The 19,872-nt window shown below is 42.7% G+C and overlaps 1 protein-coding gene across 6 annotated transcripts in view; it reads left to right on the forward strand.

The window, feature by feature from the left end:
• TEAD1 (TEA domain transcription factor 1) overlaps positions 1-19,872 on the forward strand; it is a 208,919-nt gene that overhangs the window by 161,057 nt on the left and 27,990 nt on the right. For all 6 annotated transcript variants that reach the window (XM_048855607.2, XM_048855606.2, XM_075129426.1 and 3 more), the window contains 2 exons: positions 69-130; positions 2,272-2,396. In XM_048855607.2, coding sequence (XP_048711564.1) covers positions 69-130; positions 2,272-2,396 — 187 coding nt within the window. The remainder of the gene's footprint in view (positions 1-68; positions 131-2,271; positions 2,397-19,872) is intronic.

Consider the following 19,872-nt stretch of genomic DNA (forward strand, 5'->3'; position numbering starts at 1 on the left):
TGCTATATAACTAACTGAATGAACTGTGAATTGTATAGTATGTGATTTTGTGTAACTATTTTTTCCAGTGTGAAGCCATTCGTTCAGCAGGCGTATCCTATTCAGCCAACAGTCACAGCTCCCATTTCAGGTAACTTCATTTTTTAGCTTCCTTTAAACAGAGCTGAATTGCATAAGGAAAAGTAATGAGCGTGTTGTGTTAATTTGTGAGCCCCACAGAGCCCACTAATCTGTATCCAGAGTCTCATATGTCCCTTCCAGACATCAATGGACAAGCAATTGATAAATTATGAAGAAAAATCACTGCTTAGGTAGGAAAAAGGGACTCCTAGTCCAAGCACTGCCATACATGCCAGCAGTTCCTGTGGCACTAAAGTATATCACCTGGTGGTATTTTATGTGATGCAAGAAATTGACTTATGAAGAAGATACTGGGTAATGGGCTGCATATTGCAATTTAAGGGCTAAATATTGCTTCCCTCACTCATGGAAAGTAAATTGCATTTACTTAAAATCAGAACTAAAATTGTACCAAAATAATTTATATTCAGTCCCCCAAGGCATAAAACATGTCACTGCCGGTATATACACTATTGATCTTTCTCTCCTTCCTGAGCATCTCAGGTTAGAAGCCAGTAGGGTGACCAGATGTCCCAGTTTTATAGGGACAGTCCCGATTTTTGGGTCTTTTTCTTATATAGGTTCCTATTACCCCCCCACCGTCGTCCCGATTTTTCACACTTGCTGTCTGGTCACCCTAGAAGCCAGTGCCACTAGAACTCTCCTCTGCTAGCTATTCCTTAGTCTGGTAGAAGCCTTATATCTCAAAGAAAAAAAGGCTATGATTACCCAAAACTGTGTCTGCGATCTTTCCCCTAATTTGTCATCTCATGTATATTTCATTGCAAGTTTCAATAATGGGCATTATTTCTATGCAAATGTCAACAAACTGTGTCCCTCAGGAAACTTCCTCATCCCTTTATTTGTCATTTATTGGCTGTTCTCGATTCTATCCATTCTTCTCTACATTATAATTTCCTACTACAGATTACTTGAAAGATGCTAGCCATCTTTCCAAGTAAAAACTTTCCTTTGTAGTTTTGCATATCTCACTCTTGTCTCATTTTTCCTAAATTACGTAATGTTGCTCCCGATGCCAGAAATTATGAGTCATCTTCAACTTTTAGTTTTTCACATCTCCTTTTGGAATCTGTTTCTTGCCACTGCTAGAACGCTGCCAGAATTTTCAGCATTACTAAAATCCATATTCACATTTGACTGTTGCAATTCCCCTTTTTATATAGGATTCCTAAATCTCCGCTATCTAGATTTGAGGTGCAGAAGAATTACAGTCAGATTCCCGTTCCAGGGAGTACATGTTACCTGACTCCTCTTTCACCTTCACTGGCTTGTTGTCCATCTCTCTGAACCCACTTCAGAAATGCGTTCTTGGTTTTCAAATCTCAGGGGATTAGCTCTGCCCTACCTTCTGTGGTGTCTTGTCTGTCTATCTCCCCTGGTCAGTTGCTCCACTCCTTCTTTATTCTTTCTCCTTTTGTGACTTTCCACAATTTGAAGGAAGAGAACAGTTACAGTTTTAGTTGTGGTGAATCAGTTTTGATGGTAGACATGCTTCCTCATAATGGGTCCAGTCACTGACCCTTTATTCTCACTTTAAGTTACGATTCATCTCCCTACGTTAATTATTTATTATTATTTGTATTGCAGTAGTGCTTAAAGGCCCCACTGTACTAGGCTCTGCACAAACACATAGAAGAGCCCTGACTTGAAGAGCTTACACTGTAAATAGGCAAGAGTGGGAGGAGGAACAGGAGAGGAAAGCCCAAGGTCACACAGCAAGTCAGTGGTGAGCCAGGAATAGAACCCAGGTCTCCTGACTCCCATTAGACCATGCTACCTATGAATGACCATGCTGCCAATGAAATGTCAGTTGTAATGCTGTGTAAAGTGTACAATAATATAGTTTAAGCAAAGATTATAAAGTGACACGCTAGCCAGATAAATCAAGGAAGCTCCACTTTTGTTTCACACCGTCCTTAGATTGACCAACCACATTGATACTGTGATCACTAGGTTGGATCCTCATCTTTCCATGTTGTTTACCTTTAACAAACAATAAATCCACATTGATTTAGGTTTTTTTTAATCTGAATTAAGAAGATCCCTATGGCTCCTATTTAAATTTAATATAGAAAATGGAAGTTGAGAAATTGACTGACTTGTACATAACAATAATACTTTGTATTTCAGGGTTTGAGCCTGCATCAGCTCCAGCACCCTCAGTTCCCGCTTGGCAGGGTCGATCTATTGGTACCACCAAACTCAGACTGGTGGAATTCTCAGCTTTTCTTGAACAACAGAGAGACCCAGAATCAGTAGGTGTTATCCAAAGAAATGCCCAGTAAACTTAAATAGTTCTCTGCTCTTCTTAGTTATACCTACCCATTTCTAGCCTCTTCCTGCATGCTTTCCACTGTTGGCACTGATGTCACTTTGAGGCCATATTTCTCAAGGCTGCTATGATAGATATCGATAAATGCACTGTAATATTACTCCGATTACAGTACAATTTTTCCCTGTTCAACTTTTTTTTATAGAAGCTATTGCTTATGAAAGTGAGGGGCTGTGTCATGTTTTCCTCCTTTCAGCTTCACTGCAAGCTGCACTACATAGCTATGTCAGTGTGCCTCATTGCTGTCCAGTCTTAATGGCTTGCTGACCCAATCTTCCAGTTATACAAAATTGCATGGTGATTTGGTTCACAGTTCAGCAAAGTACACCTCTACCCCAATATAACGTGGTCCTCAGGAGACAAAAATATCTCACCGCATTATATCGAACTTGCTTTGGCCCCCCCGTTCCTTGTTCCCTGACCACCCGCTCCAGAGAACCCCATCCCTAATCACCCCCAGGACCCCACCCCCTACCCAACCCCTCTGCTCCCTGTCCCCTGACTGCTCCGACCCCTATTCACATCCCCCGCCCCCCAACAGGCACTCACCAGCAGCGGCAGGAAGCGGAGCAACACGGCCCCAGCCTGCTCCACTCCGCCACCTCCCAGCCGTGGCGCTCCGCTTCCCGCCCCTGGTGAGTGCGGGGAGGTTGGGGAAAGGACATCCTCTGCACTCACCAGCGGCAGGAAGCAGAGCGACGCAGCCCTAGCCTGCTCTGCTTTCCTGGCCCTGGCCCCAGCCATGTCACTGGGGCGTTGGGGAAAGGTCCCGCACTCACCAGCGGCGGGAAGCTGAGCGACGCGGCCCCAGCCCTCTCCGCTTTCCTTGCCCTGGCCCCAGCCATGTTGCTGGGGCGTTGGGGAAAGGTCCCGCACGCATCTGTGGTGGGAAGCAGAGCGCCGCGGCTGGGAGCTGGCGGAGTGGAGCGGGCTGGGGCCAGACTGCTCCGCTTCCCGCCACTGGAGAGTGCGGGGAGATTGGGGAAAGGACATCCTCTGCACTCACCGGCGGCGGGAAGTGGAGCAACGCGGCCCCAGCCTGCTCTGCTTTCCTTGCCCCAGCCCCAGCCATGTTGCTGGGGGGTTGGGGAAAGGTCCCACACTCACCTGCAGCGGGAAGCGGAGCGCTGCGGCTGGGAGCTGGTGGAGTGGAGCGGGCTGGGGCCAGACTGCTCCGCTTGCCGCCACTGGAGAGTGCGGGGAGATTGGGGAAAGGACGTCCTCTGCACTCACCGGCGGCGGGAAGTGGAGCAACGCGGCCCCAGCCTGCTCTGCTTTCCTTGTCCCAGCCCCAGCCATGTCGCTGGGGGGTTGGGGAAAGGTCCCACACTCACCTGCAGCGGGAAGCGGAGCGCTGCGGCTGGGAGCTGGTGGAGTGGAGCAGGCTGGGGCCGGGCTGCTCCGCCTCCTACGGGGGGGGATCCCTTCCCTCAAGCCCCCTCCCCAGAGCGACATTGCTGGGGCCGGGGCGAGGGAAGCGGAGCGGGCTGCTCCCGGCCCCCTGCTAATCCCCTGGGCCACTCTGGGCCTGCAGGGCCCCCAAAAGTGCCCCCCCACAGCTCCTGCCTCCCAGACCCTGGGGGGGGGAGCCCCGACCACCCCCAAGACTCTCTGCCCCTTATCCAGCCCCTCGGCCCCAGCCCAACACCCTTAACATGCTGCTCAGAGCAGCGTGTTGGAACTTTACCGCATTGTATGCGAACCTGCGTTATATAGGGTAGCGTTATATCGGGGTAGAGGTGTACTTAAGCATGTGGTTAATTCCTGTTGAAATCAATGGGTTTTAAGCACATACTTAGAGATAAGCTTGTGTTTAAGTTGTTTCTGGAACAGGGATATAATTTAAGGACATGCTTACAATTTAGCATATCCTTAGGTGCTTTGCTAAACCCAGGCTTTTGTGATTTGGGCAAAAATTTCTCTCGATACCAAGAAAAGAGCATAATCACTTCTGTTGCTTTCAGTTTGAGTCTCCAGGAGCATATCATTCCACTGAGTCACCTAGTTTATATTTTTTAAGGAACAGCCATTTGGACAAGAAGTTATTTTGCTTCAAACAAATGCTGAGCGTAAACCTTCCTAACCTAATTTGATTTTAAACTTGTTTAAATTTCTGCTCCGATGAAGAGAGCAAGAATAGTTGAGTAGTTTGTACAGCTTACCCGTTTAGAGATCTAAATATGGTGCTTGCTTTGACTTCAGTCCGTTTCTCAGTGCCAAATTCAATATTTAAAAAATATCTAGATTCTGCACTGCAAAATCTCAGGCAAGTCCATGGAGCTGAGTGTAATATTTCTTATTTAATCCAACCATTAGTGAGCTCATTTGATGAAGTAGCTCCTAATATTAATCACTGTGTTGTGTCTTTGCCATGAAAACTTATCAGCTTAACTCTCCTACTGCATGTCACAAAACACCATGAATCAAAAGAGCTTGTGTCAGTTTGCAGTGGAAAAACATGTTGTTGAACCTGTGAATTTTTATTGAGATTATTACTGAAAAGCAAATACTCTGATGAGCATGTGGTATAGACAGTCCTTTCTTCTTCAAATTGCTGGTAAAATACAGTAGCTTGGAGTAGCATGGAGCTGTTACATGGTGTTTATAATTCTGTTCTGGAAACCATAGAATTTATGGGCTATAGCTAGGTGATGTTATCAAGGGAGTGTTTACACTGCATAATGGAGATCAGAGACATAGTACAGCAACCTTACATCAAAGGAATCCTTAAAACAGAGAAACATTAAACTAAAAAGTGCAGTATATTTTAGCAGTGAGATATTAAAATATATGACCATATGTTGGGTTGCTAACTGTCATATTTTGGCATGCTGGTTTAACTGGAGTGTCTGTGTTTAGAGAGAGGGACAGTTCTACTCTGTTACACCGGTCTGTATCCAGAGTAACTCCACTAACTTCTGTATATTTATACTATTGGTTTTTTATCCCCCTGGTTATGCATTCCATCAATTCCATTATTCATTTGGATCAAAAGTAGCACCCTTGTTTCTATGTTCTTGCCTAATGCAGTGGCTTTAATATACTCTGGGAGTCAGACTCTGAGCTCCTTTACCTCAGTGTAAATCAGGAGTGATTTCCTTGAGAGGGAATGGTAAACTGTATAAATCTGGGAACAAATGACGTAGGCTGTACTTACAGGATGGGGGACTCTATCCTGGGAGACAGTGATTCTGAAAAAGATTCTGGGGTTATGTGAGCTCCCAGTGTGACACTGTGACCAGGAGGGCTATAGTGCGATCCTTGGATGTATCAGCTGGGGAATCTTGCGTAGGAGCAAGGAGTCCTGTATTTAGCATTGGCGCAGCTGCACTTCGAGTACTGTGTTCAGTTGTGGTCTCCACAATTTAAGAAGTATGTTAATACATTGGAGAGAGTTCAGGGAAGAGCTGTGAGAATGATTGAAGGAATAGTAACCATGCTTTAAAATGATAGACTCAAGAAGCTCAATCTATTTAGCTTAACAAAGGAAGGTTGAGGGGTGCCTTGATCAGTTTATAAGTGCCTACATGGGGAACAAATATTTTACAATGGCCTCTTCCATCTAGCAGACAGAGGTATAACAAGATCCAGTGGCTGAAACTGAAACTAGACAAATTTGCACTAGAAATATGGTGTAAATTGTTAACAGTGAGCATAATTAACCATTAGAACAACTTACTAAGGGTTGTGGTGGATTTTCTATCATTGGCAGTTTTAAAATCAAGAATGGATGTTTTTCTAAAAGATGCTCTAGTTCAAATAGGAATTACTTCAGAGAATCGCTCGAGCCTGTGTTATACAAGAGGTTAGCGTAGATTATCACAGTGGTCCCTTCTGAACTTAGAGACTATGAACTCAGTGGAATTACTCCTGCAGTAAATTTATGCTGAATGTTTTATTTTTCTTAAATGTATAGAGATACAATATCTATAGGCCCCCATCCTGTGCTCTGAGCACCTATACCATAATTTAAAAACATTCAAGAGGACTGCCCATAAATATAACAACTTACTCCCCTCCTCAAGAGCCTGGGGAAAGAGATGCCCCTGGCAGCATGCACAAATCCAGACTCTGGAATACCAAGGCTGAGAATGAGTTCCAAAGTCATTAACTCTTCTCAGACAATGTACTGTCAGCAGCTTTCTGTCTTTTGTATCAAGGGAGCGCCCACCCAAGTGTCTTTGCTGGTCTCATTGGTGGCTGTATTTCATGAGGAGAAAGGTGGATTCTCAGGTAACAAGGTCCCTAATCATCTAGGGTTTTGTAGATTAAAACCGATTTATGGAGAATTCCCTCTGGAAACTTAGTGGGAGCCCCAGTAGATCACAGAGCACTGGTTATAAAGTGCTCCTGCTCCCAGTGTGTAAGTGGGATGCAGCATTCTGTACTAGCTTCAGCTTCTGCAAGTCTCTTGGCTGCAGGAGCTACCTGGGTATCCAAGATCCAACACCACTCCCAACTTGAAAACCTGTTTTACAAATGACAGTCACACTTCCTCAATGAAGGGTGCTGACAGCAGTGCAGCCAATATTTCCAGCCATTTCCCTCAACCCACCAACTTTGTCAGCCTCATGTAGACAGACTCACAGAGAGAAGACTCTCATACAAGCCCCAGTTCCATCTAAATGGGTAATTTGCTCAAATGTTCTGGCTGGCTCAGATGTGATGGTGTCATAGAGCTGGGTGCCATACTGAATGCAGCGCAGACATTGTCCTTCCAGGGGCTTCATATTCACACTATACAGGAAAGGTGTCAGTGTAGATCCCTGCAACACCCACACAAGAGAACCTTTGGCACAGAGGACAATTGCTCACAGCTGTCCTTTGGGCTCTTAGTGAGATAGGAGCAGGGCCACTCCAGAGCAGCTCCAGCCACCCTTTCTAGAGTTTTCAAATGAACCAACAAAATCTCATGGTTACTGTATCTCTAGCAGAGGCCAAAATTTACCATTAAGTGCTACCAACCCATAGAGTGATCTGTCAGAGTAGTCTTATCTCTCAGGATTGCCTGATAACTCATTAAGTTCCATCAATTTCCAAAGGCACACCAGCAAACCAGTTCCATTGCCCTGTCATTGCAAATCAAAGGAGACGATGGTCTGTGCATGACAGAAGGGTAAACCTATCGCTCCCACATCCACACTCTACCCAGAAATGTGAGCCAGTGTGTCGAGAAAATAAGGTCAGAATATGACACTTGTTGACCTAATTGTTTTACTTTTCTGCAAGTATTTATGGAGGTTCTCAAGAAAGCCTCCTCTTAAGAAGTTCCTAATAAAGAAGTATACCATCATATAGGTTTTGTCTTCATGCAGCCTTGTAAGATGTACAGCATAGAAGTCCGTAGCTTATTCACTGTACACCTAGTATATTAGTGATTTATGGGCTCTGGCATACACAGAATGCCACACAGGAATAGATGATGTTGCACATGTGTCTCCAAAGTTGTAGGGAAAATGTATGTTTGAAAAATAGTATGTGATTGTGTAACTAAAAACAGCATCATGATGCACATGCACAGAGTGGCAAAGTTAAAGAAATGAATTTTCTTTCCTAACTTCTGAGTGGTTAAAACCATGTAATTGAAACATCCTCTTTATATCATTTTCATAATGGAATTATTATTATTCTACATTAACATGTAACATTTAGTTTAATAGATATGTATCAAAGTTTGGAAAACATGTCTGTTTTATACAGCATACAGCATTTGTATCTCTAGGCCATCTTACAGTTTCAAAAAATGAATAATAGAGCAGTTCACTGACAAAGTAAACATTGTCCTCCCTCTGAGGAATAGAACGGCTTTAACCAAATAGGTTTTTGCCAGATTATATGTGCACTGCACTCACACCACTGGAATTAATAATATGAAACCAGCTGAGTTAAGTGAATAGATTTGCAACATAATCGACTACTGATGGTCAAAACATACTGCTCTGGCAACTGTGGGTATCAAAAAGTCATGTCCTAAGTATTATTTTTACGTGCAGTAGCTCAGCATGAAACCCATTGCGCTAGTACAGTACAAGTGAGACTAACGCTCAGCAGAGGCCTCTGAGCTCTCATTTTCCAGGCAGGTGCAGACTTTCTGGGAAATGTAACACATACACTTGTATTACAGAGAAAAGTTAGAGACTTGAATTGAAAAACAGTGGTGAAGAAAGCCTGGATAAATACCACAAAGCCCTCTTTGGAGTAGCCTAATATCTTGTAGAGTTCCTGCCATGTAGGGGTGAGAACCCCACAAGCATTTGCCTTTGATTGGGAGTGCGTTGCGAGAAGCTCCCACGGTTTCAATGCACTACATTTACCTGAATGGTCAACTAGAGTACCAGTATTATGAAACTACTTGTATCTTTCTTTTAAAAAAAAATACCAGCTGCTTCAGTATTTGTATTTTACAAAAATAAGGCACAAAAAAAGTAAATTTATTGTCAGTTATAAACCCAAAGTCATATCATTCTTTAGTCCCACTGTGGCAGTTTCCTTCCATTTCTGCCCTATTCAAATGTTAACCCTTCATACCAGAGTTTGAATGCTCAACCATTTGTGTGTTGGGCAGCGAGTCAGTGGCAATGGGAGAGGGTTCAGAAGGCAAGTGGGTAGGAATAATAGGACAAAAATCTCTGAGGTGGAGTAATAGTAGAAGGCTGAAAGGAGAGAAGATAGAAGGGAGCCAGAGAGGTGGGTTGAAGGGAGAAGAGTGGGAGCATCAAGCAACCTGGGAGAAGCTGTGTAGGAGAATGACAGGAGCAGTGTGGGAAGAGCAGGGCACAAGCTGCAGCTAGCTGATCGGCCTGTCAGCAGAATGTTAGGAGTTGCAGCTCTTCTAACCAGCAGAGGGGAAGGGTGACGAGCCATCCATAAGAGGTTGGCGAGGAACCACAAAGCTAGCCAGGGAGGGCAGGCTCTGTGTAATAAAAGGGGTTGGTGCTGTGCTTCTTTGCTCATCCAGCTGTTCCTGAAGTGTCACTCTGGCAGCTTCACTTAATTTGTCCTCTTCTCATGGGGAAAACGTGAGAGCTCCCACTTCGTTACTTACAGTTTTGAGGGTGGCTGATAGTTTACCATTAATATGGTTTGATTATCTGGATCCTACTGTAAATAATTGCATGCAGAATAGTCCAAAGACTATGGAACAGTCTCCCAAGGGCAAAAGTGGAAGCTTCCTTGCTCAGAACATTGAAAAGGAGAATGAACAAAGCCTTAAAAATATATATTTTAGGGAGCACTCTGCCTTGGCAACATAATGACCCGAGAACGCTTTGGATTTTGCAAGAAATACAACTGATAAAACTTAGTCTGGATTTATCTTGGGCACTTCTGATTTTTTTGTTTTTTTTAGTGACAGAGAATTTTCCAACAAACTCCAAAGCCATCCCTGGAGACGAAATGCCAGCCCTACACCCTGACCTCGTTTAGCTTTGCTTCACAACATTCTGATTGTGTCTGTAGTTGTGGCTCTTTATCTCTGCTATGGGAATCTGCTAGTATGGAAATCAGTGTTAATTTTTTCCTAATATAGAAATAATTTACAAACAAGAAGTGCACAATAGTTATGTACGTTTTAAGCAATGAAGTTTTAGGTTGTTGTACTCCTTTGTTCCTCTTCTGACCTAATGAATATATGTAAGCTTTTAAACAAGAATCTACAGAAGCTTTTAAACCAGAATCATGTAACAATTTACTCCGTCCTTGAAATAGTCCAAGCGTGGCCAAACTTACTGACCCTCTGTGCCAAATATGACAATCTTCAGAAATTGGAGAGCCAGGGCACGCCTGCTGGGGTTCGAGGCTTCTGCCCCAGGGGAGGCACCTGCGGGGCTTGGGGCTTCAGCCCTGCTCCTGCTAAAGCCCCGAGACCCTCCCTCCCCTCTGGGCAGAAGCCCCTACCCTATCACCCTGCTGCAAGCAGAGGTCCTGAGCTCCTCCCACCCCCAGTCTAGTAGGTGGAGAATGGTGGTAGGGAGGTGTGGGGTAGTTTGGCCACCCATGAAATAGTCTTTCAGTACTTTTTTACCAGTAATATTTCACAGTAAATAGAATTAAGTACTATTTTTTACTTTAGGCCTTATTTGCCTGAACAGTGTCCTGTTGACTTCAGTGTGTTTTAAAGGTGTATCCACACAGAACTTATTGCAGGGCTGGGGCATTAAAGATTTCTGGTGCCCTTCCAATGGTAATGAACATGTAAAAGTACAAGAGCCTGTAACTATCAGGCAGTTCTATGAATTCAGGGTCAGTATTCTAGTAGATTTCAAACCTGCTCCATAGACTCCTGTCCCTTGGAGGATTCTTTTTCCAAATCACAGAATTATTCCATTTAAAGGTGAAATTTTAAATAGCAAAAACCTTCTAAAATTATAGAATGGAAATAATTAGCCTACTTTAGCTTTCGGTATTTTTGGAAATTGCAAGGTAAGATGTAGGATGCCACACTTGGAACATCTCTGAATATTGATTCTGCAGCTCCGGATGAATAAAGTGACTCCCTCTTTAATGTGAAAAACAACTAAACATACACGTGCCAAATTCCTTCTGCTTTTTCTTCCAAATTCTCTGGTCGTTTATTAGTTCGGTGGTCCTTTGTCCTTACAAACAAACTATAGAATTTCACCTTGTCAGAGAAATCTCACTTTGTAAGAGAAAAAGTACTTTTCTTTAATTGTATTCCAACTCTGTATATTTGGAACCTCACCAAATTAAATGATCATATTTACCAGTATGTTACTGTCAGCCTAAGATCTCTTTACTTAGGTGCTTTGTGGTTTCACTATAAGAGTTCCTGGGAAGTTCAGAACAAATTTCTATTCATGGTTAAACCAAGTAAATGTGTTCTCTAACAAGCAGAAGTTGAATCCTCAGGCAGATTAGAGAGAACCTAAACTATTGTCTTCCTCACAGGTGTTTCTAACATGCAAGTTAAAAAAAAAAAAAAAAAAAGTTAAATTATTATAATTTCAATACAATAGACCTTCTCCTAAATATATTTTACCTGTCTGAGTCTCCTGTTGCAGCCCAAATTGATCTGATTAAGTATCTGTTAGTCAGTCTACCTCCAAAAAAATTTTTTTTTCTTCCCTCTCTCCTGAGCATTCAACTGTGATGACTGCTTTCACAGCAACTTCCAGCACTTGAAACAGTTTTACATCTAAAATTTCTTACAGCTACAAAGAATAGCATGAAGAGCAAATTTTCCAAATTAACCCACCTACCCGTAATGTGGGGTAATAGCATTAGGTCCAAAAATCAGAATTTGTTTTAAAAAGAAACAGTGGTAGGGAGATATAATCTTAATGGAAATGTCTACTATTTTTTATTTCCGGGTTTGTTTTTTTTAAACAAGGCTTTTGCATTTAAACATTATCCTGTAGTATTGTGAGTCAGAGAGCATTGTGAATGAGAGCCACAAAGTGAAGCTGACTAGAAATGGATCATAAAAGTGAAACTGCTAACCTGTTCTCATTGTGCAAATGCAATAAAATGCAAAAAGTTAACCAAACCACCTCAGCTGATGACAAAAAAAATGACATTTTAATAATTCTCTCCATTTTAACTGTGTAAAATGTTGCAGAGGCTCAGGAGTTTACTTACGTTATATTATCAACACATCTTAAGCTGTGTTTGAAGTTTATCCTCTTGTACTCTTGATAGGCAGCATATCAAAGATGTCAACTTTTTGGTTGTATGAAACTCTTTGTCTAGCCTCCATCTTACATAAAAAGAAGAGCAAATACACTTAAATGTAGATGGATCAATCTTTTAAAAAGAATTAATTTAGTGTGGTGGACTCTAGATTCAAGTTTATTTTAATATAAAGTTGAATTAAGTACACAAAAATATGGAGTTCACTTCTGTTGACATGTATAGTGAGTATGCGTCTGCACTGTGAAATGAACATATGTCATACTCTGTAAAATTTTAAAACTTTACTTTGATAAGTAAATTGTCAAAATACTCTGTATTTAGACATCTAAATTAAAGTGCCCTGATTTTTTCAGAGGTGCTCAGAACGGACAGTTCCCATTGGTTTAGTATTGATATAATCCTGAAATAGACTATTTGATAGCAGCCCCTTGTGGCTGCATGGAGCCCCATTGGCTTCAAGGGGGTCTGTGCAAGTGTAGGGCATCTACCTGCATAGTTGTGACTACCTCTACCTGTGGCAGGATTGTGACCATAGGTGCCCAAACTTCGTTGTCCAGTATGCAAATATTGGTGGGAATGAGTAGAAAGACATGGCAGTAACTAATTCTCCAAAGTTGGCCTTCCTTAAAGTTAGTGTGACCAGGTGTGAAAGATCATCCACATCATTCTTGTTCAAAATCTGTCACTGTTGGTAAACATTTTCAAAATAAAATAATAACCACCATTTTTTTTTTTTGGCAGAACCTACCCAAAAAAAAATCAATTTTGTTGGCTCCCCCTGCTTGCTCTGCAGTCACAATTAGTGAGCAAACACTGCTTCCAGAGCTCTGCCAAGATCGTTATTGGTGCTTGTGCAAAACCCAGGGAGTAAAAATAACCACATTAATTTTGACTTCATTAGATGCATAGGGGACCACGGCTGACAAGTGGAAAGTGGAATCAGCAGAGATATTTTATTTCAAAAACTCCTAAGAGAGGATTGCAAATAATGGAAGTGGGTTTTTAGGGATGTAAAATTACAATGAACCCTTGTTGATTCTCACTAATGGTCAAGATGTGAATTGGGAAGTGTATCAGTATGGGGATAAATGCAAATAATTATACCTTGGTAGCTAGCCAGGAGCACTGTATCATGCGCTAACCCTGCCAAACACAGCTGTAGGATCTAGCTTGTTTCTTAAATTGCAGTTGTTTGACTTTGCAAATTTAATAATGTTCTTGTAATTAAAGGAGGGGCTTTTTGTGTGTAATTCCCTAGTTTTTTTAAAAGGCAAACCTGAAATAACAGAAATTCCATCCAGTGCCATCATCTTAATGCCATGGTTCTTCAGTGGGCTTGGAACCTTTAAACCCACAGATCTCTGTCATTTAAGCTACCGGAGTAATTGGTAGCAATAGTAGCTTGTCATCTTTTTTGTGGACCCAGCACTAGAGGGGGCAGAGGAATAGTGGATCAGGGATCTTGGGGTCCATTCCAGGCTCTGGAGGCGAATGTGATCTAGTGAGCAGTGACTCTTTTCTACCTGTTTTCTCCAAACAGGACCCTTTCTGTCCCCCACCTGCTCCCTATCCTGTCTCTTCTCTAACCCTGGTATCTGGCCCCAGTCCCATTGTCCTCATACAGACAGTCGTTGTCTTCATTCCACAATCTCCATGCCCAGCAAGATCTAGTTTCACCCCTCCTAACTCCCCATCACAGTCCCAGTCTCCTTGCACAGTCATTCCATTTCCCCCAGCTTTTCATTCTTAGTCTCCTTGCCCAGCCAGTCCAAATTTCTCTGCCACTCCCCAGTTCCTCATTCGGTCTGTCTCTCTCTCCTACCCTGGCCTCCAGTCACGCCCCAACTCCCCCTCCACATTTCCAGTCTTCACTAGCTCCCAGGCACAATCTCCCTCCCCAGGCTCTTCATCTAATCTCAGTGCCCGCCTGCTTCTTTGTCCCTGTCCCCAGCCAGTCCTGGTTCTCCCCTCTACCCTGTTTCCTAGTCAGGCCTCCCCCTCTCACCCCCCCGCCCTCCCAGCCAGCTAACTGGTTCCTACTCTTTATCCCACTCATTTCCAGTTTCTGTCCTACCCTCAAGCTTCCTGTCCCACTCTGTTCCCCGGTTCCTGCCCCACCCTGCAGATCTGGCTCTCGCCCCCCTGCCAGGAGAGGAGCCAATGACAGCAAAGGAGAGACAGGCCCCCTGCTTTCAGTTCAGGTGCTCAGACCCTGACCTGGCATGGCCCGCAACAGACCAGAGCGGGAATGTCATGGAAAGTCTTGCTCATCTGCTAAAAATCTAAGAAGTCTCTACTGAGCATGTGCAAACTGCATTTTTTCAGAGATTTGTAACTTGGTCAAATTTGGGCAGATTTCCACTGGGATGGCAAAGGGCATGTGCTTAACACAAAGGCCACCCCTTGCCAAATTTCAAGTCCCTGCTTTAAAGCATGGGGGTGCTAGAGCTTCTCCGAAGAAGTTTGGGGGAATATTTTTAACATGGGCAAAACACTGTATTTTTCCTTAGCCCTATTGTCAGCAATGGCTGACAGGTTTCGGCTGAAATTTTCCAGAACAATTCATCCTGACAAGACACCCACCATCGAAAATTTCAGCCCAGATAGTTAGTCTGAAAAAGTTATAAGCAATGGAAACCAGGTTCTTAGAATGGGAAGTGCTACCAGCCCCCCGTGCTATGTTAAAATATTGCTAGGCCAACTCTGTCCTGATCCCTTTCCGTGGAAAGCTAAATCTGTGGGAATGAACATTTTAGTCACTAAAATTTTGTTAGAAATAAAGGGAATTCTTGGCAGGGTAAGTTATTTTCTCACATCAGCAGGAAATTAAAGGGTGTCAGATTTACCGATAAGGCCATGCCTCAGAGCCAAGGCAATGCAGGTTACAGTAGCATGCAGACTCTTCTTGTCTTGGCGATTATTTTTTAGTTATCCCATTTTGTTCCTTTTTCCTCCGATAGTACAGTTTGTTAACCTGACACAAGCAGTAGTACCTTGTAGATAGACATCTCAGCTACAGCAGATCACGAAACAGGATACATCTATAGAACCCCAGCCACTAGAGCAAGGTTGTTTGCTGCCTCATCAAGAGTATGTCTACACTGCAATAAAACCCCTGCAGTGTAGACATTTGAGCTGGAGCTCAGGCTCTGAGACCCCTTGAGTGGGATGGGTCCCAGAGCTCAGGCTCCAGCCCAAGCCCGAACAACTACACTGCAATTTTATAGCCCCACAGCGCAAGCCCAACGAGTCTGAGCCAGTTGACCCAGACCACCTGCTGTTGTGCTGTGGGTCTTTTATTACAGTGTAGACATACCCCAAGTGTCTTGGGCAGAGCCAAGCGAGACCACGAGCCTTTCACCCACCCTTTCTTTCTGAGCTTCCAGTTTAGTCCATTGCTCACTTTGGTGTAGAGCAGTGGTTCCTAAATTTTAGCACCCTGCAAACCCCTTTCACAAAAATATCAAATCTCGCAAACCCCCTCCTAAAAATGAATATTTCCAGGGATTTTCTCCCTTACCTAAGCATAAATGATAGAAGCAGTGATCTTGGAAATAATTTTGTTTTTTTATGACACAGTTATTACACACCATTTATTATTACATTATTATTTATCATTACATTATTAATTTTATTACATTATGAAAACGGCAACACTCTTCCAAGATTTCACTTTTGTAGCTCATATCACTTCGATTAAGCCTTCTACATGTTTCATCAAGGAGTAACAGATGTGAAACAGCATGAAGGTATTTAAGAAGCCAACTCAATTAAAGAGTTCCTCCCACAAGCATTCAGGTCTTGAGCAGTCCAGGCAAACAGTGTACGATGACAACAAAGCTTAAACTTGTTCTGCCAGGAAGTCACGGTCCCGGGGCTCGGGCTGCCAGTCCCAGCACCCAGGGTCCTTAGGGACGGCTCTGTCCGCCATTATAGAATTTTTTTCTGAGACCCCCCTGATATATTTCGCGAGCCCCCAATGGGAACCACTGGTGTAGAGTACATTCAACCCAAAGTGAACAGAGAGGGCCTCTTTTTGTTTCAGCAGGGATAGAAGACATGCAGCACAGGGCCATTTGAGAGAGCTGCTTTGTTGGGTTTTTGTTTTGATCCATAAGACACAGAACCAGTTAATCCAGTTCTCTCCCTTCCTTACTGCTGATGATGGCAGTTTCACCGAATGCCTTGTTGCTGTGGCTGAAATGATAGACAATCTCCCTGGTTTCATTGCTGCATGCATGACCTTTCCGCCTGAAAACTTGGAGCTTCACTGTCATCAGGGCCACTGGAGCTGGAACAAACTTGCAAGAGCCTGTCAATTTCATGGAGTGGCCTGGCTTGTGAGGTATTTCTAACTGTCCCAGGTTGGGTGAGACAAGATCACGGGAGCTTGCCTCTGCACAACTGATGGTTGAGGCCTGTCTGGCCTTTATGTGGGTATGCAGTGGGAGGAAGGAGCAAGGAGCCATCTCTTTGTGTGGCCCCTTTAAGGATCAGTCATTTCTGCAGACCCTAAGTTCAAGGAAATGCAGGGATTGTGTCCTCCCTGTTCCTCCAAAGGTGCATGGTATTCCAAATGGGCATAGAGGGGTGGGACTATGGCTCTGACGTGAGGCTGTATCCTACAAAGGGCTTTCATAGTGAGCGTGCTTCACCTGTGACCAGGGAATTCAGGTAAGCAGAATGCTTTCCAGTACATCCTCTAGGACAGTGCTACCTCCACATTTCTTTTCTCTCTAGGCTGTGCCTAACTGGCACAATCTAGCCTTGTAAGATATAGTTGGAACAACTGGTTCTGTGGTAGAAGGCTGCAGGTTGAAACTCGATGCTTTCATGCTTTGAGAGTATGTGTATGTCAAGTTACAGTGCAGCGTGCATCTTGACACTGAAATTGAAAGAACTTTGCTTAATAGACGTGTATTTGTGTTGCATGAGATTCAGGGAGCCCTTCCCCGGTACTGTGGAGCACACGAATGCATCAGAGAGAGCTGTAGCAGCTCACATCTCCTAGCTGTGTGGAATGTAAGAGCAAAACCATAGAACATAAGGACATAATTTCGCAAGAGCCAGTATATGTATTGAACAGTAAAACAAATGTAGGTGATTTGTCTTTGTTCTGCTGCAGCTTGTATGTTAGCATCCTCTGACATTGGCGATTTGTCTTGGTTCCTTTAAATTCCTAAGTGGATTATAATTTTTCTCGTGGCATTAGTTGACAGCAGTCATTTTTCATGGCTTTACTGCATTCCTCAGATATTTAGAATTTTTTAAGGGAAGGAGTTCAGTAAAAGGCAGCCATCTCTAGGGCATGGAGTGTAATGCAGACTCTGCAGATGAAATAGCTCAGGAATGTAGTCTGTAAACTTTGATGTAGTTGCTATGCTTAAAGAAAACACAGGATTTGACCCACTGTGGTTTACAGTATTTAAAGTATATAATAATGTATATGTCAAATGTAAATCCTTTAAATACTGTGGCATGGGCAAATTCCTCAGTACTAATGTACTTCAATAACTCTGGAATACGCAGCCTGAAAAAATAGTGAAGTTTGCTTACAATGAAGATGTTCTTGATCTTTTCAAACACTAATAGGCTCAGAAGATATAGCCATGTAACTTAACCTCATCGCTTTCATATATACACACTTTTCATGGAGATCGCCCATATAACAAATTTGTCTTGTGCCTAATATTGTGGTGTCATTTATGAGCCTGTAGAAATATGCCTTATCTAATTAGATTAGTAATGATTCTATTTCATGTAGGAATTACAGCAACATAAGCGGAAAATAATCACACATGCAATGTCAAAATAAACATTTACGTCCTAAGAATATTCTCAGGTGACGTCATACCATCTGTGCCACTATATCCTGTCAGAATTTTTGCTACAGCAGCATCTGGTACTTTGGCAAGATCTGCAGGCAACTAGAGTAACTTTACAGCTGTCTTTAACTTTGCTTTTATATTTAAGCAGCATAAAGGCTCTGTGATCTGCTCTGTAGTCCTATATACATAACGTCTCTTTGATTTAAGTTTGGATTCTGAGGACTCTACTACATTATTTTCCAGACCGTAAAAATGTATAATGTCCGAAGAAATGTTTTACCAGATTATTTTGCAAGACAATAATGTTGGGATTCCTTCCAAGACCTCTTGCACTTGGCTTATCCAGAATACCTCATCCAGTTCTGAGAGAACACTTTATCCCATTCTCAGGATCCCAAACAACTCAATTTGACTCCTGCTCATCACTCAAGTTACTTTATTAGGCATGTGACAGCTCTATGACCACGTGGACGAGGCCACCCAGGTGCAGGGGTTTAAGTACTGGGTGATACCAGTTCCAGTTCAAGCATGTCACATGCTAGACAGTTTATGTACATTTTTCCTTGCCACTAACATCTCTACTTGTTGGATCTAATTGGGTTGGACGTTGTGCAGATCATGTAAGGACCAATAACTTTGGAGATTGTGTAAGGACCGATTGCTTATTTCCTCCCTTTATCTGCATTTCAAGTTAATCAGTTCAGCGCGTTCCCACTTATCTCAACTAGCCCTGGAAACACTGTCTCCGGCACACAGCCTGTCAAATCATTGTTTAGAGTTGAACCTTGCACTCAAATTTTACTCATGTCCGGCAAGATCTATGCCTACAGTTACGTGCCCCAAATTCTCATATGTTATATTCCTACAGTGTGAATTTATCTTGAATTATAGACACCACCTAAAATCCAGTGTTCTTGCTTGCTTGTTTTCCCTGATCACCAGACATTTAAAAGGTAAACCAAGAACAGCAGTGGTTAATTAATATATTATATATAGTATATTAATTTTTGTATGTGCTTGGCGCTTGGCGCTCCAAGATAATACAATGATGTGTAACTGTATGTAGATCACATGTAAGTGAAGTAGTGTGTGTGTATTTTGTGTGTATAGCAAGCATGTTTCATCTGCAGTTATCATTCAATTATCAAGTAAAATGGCAAATCTAGCGACTCTGAAGATATTGTTATGATAATCCCTCATTGTAACTGAATAGTACAATAATTACTGTAATTCTTGTGTAAATGATTGGTATGTGACTTAAACCTGCTCATGGTAAGGTTTACTGATAAACTTTCATTCATGCATTCATTCATTCATGCACTCAGTCCCTTCCATTCACTTGTTTATTTTTCTGACCTATGTGCTTTGCTCTTTAGAGTAGAAACACCCTATTTTGACTACACTCCCCCTTTGGGGCTTGTTGCATCTATAAGCAAAGATTGGGAAAGTTTTCCACGTGCACACCGAGGAAATAGGGAGGGGGCTATTTTGAAAGAGTGCTCCAAGGAAAATCTGTGTAACTGATGTTCACATCTTACGAATTGAGCTTAGGTTTATTAAAGCCTGAAGTGTTAAGCTCTTCCCGCCTCACCCCGCACCTCCACTAAATAAAATACACCAGGAAGAGACTGGAATGTATCCAATTATATTTGTTCATTATAACAGATAAGTGTATTCTAAAATCAGATTTCGCTGCTCTGGATGATTTTACTAGTTTTACTTGTTTACTTGTCCAAGTACAGTTGGTAAAACTCTAGTCAGTCTACTTTCTTTTCCTTGGTTTTGCACATTTGTTCGGGAAAGTTGCATTCAATTATTATTATTTATTTTTATCGCGAGCCCTAGATACGGACCAGGACCCCATTGTGCTAGGTGCTGTACAAACACAGAACAAAAAGACAGTTCCCACTCCAAAGAGCT

The sequence above is a fragment of the Caretta caretta genome, chromosome 6, assembly GCF_965140235.1.
Source record: "Caretta caretta isolate rCarCar2 chromosome 6, rCarCar1.hap1, whole genome shotgun sequence".
In the NCBI taxonomy this organism is placed as follows: domain Eukaryota; kingdom Metazoa; phylum Chordata; order Testudines; family Cheloniidae; genus Caretta; species Caretta caretta.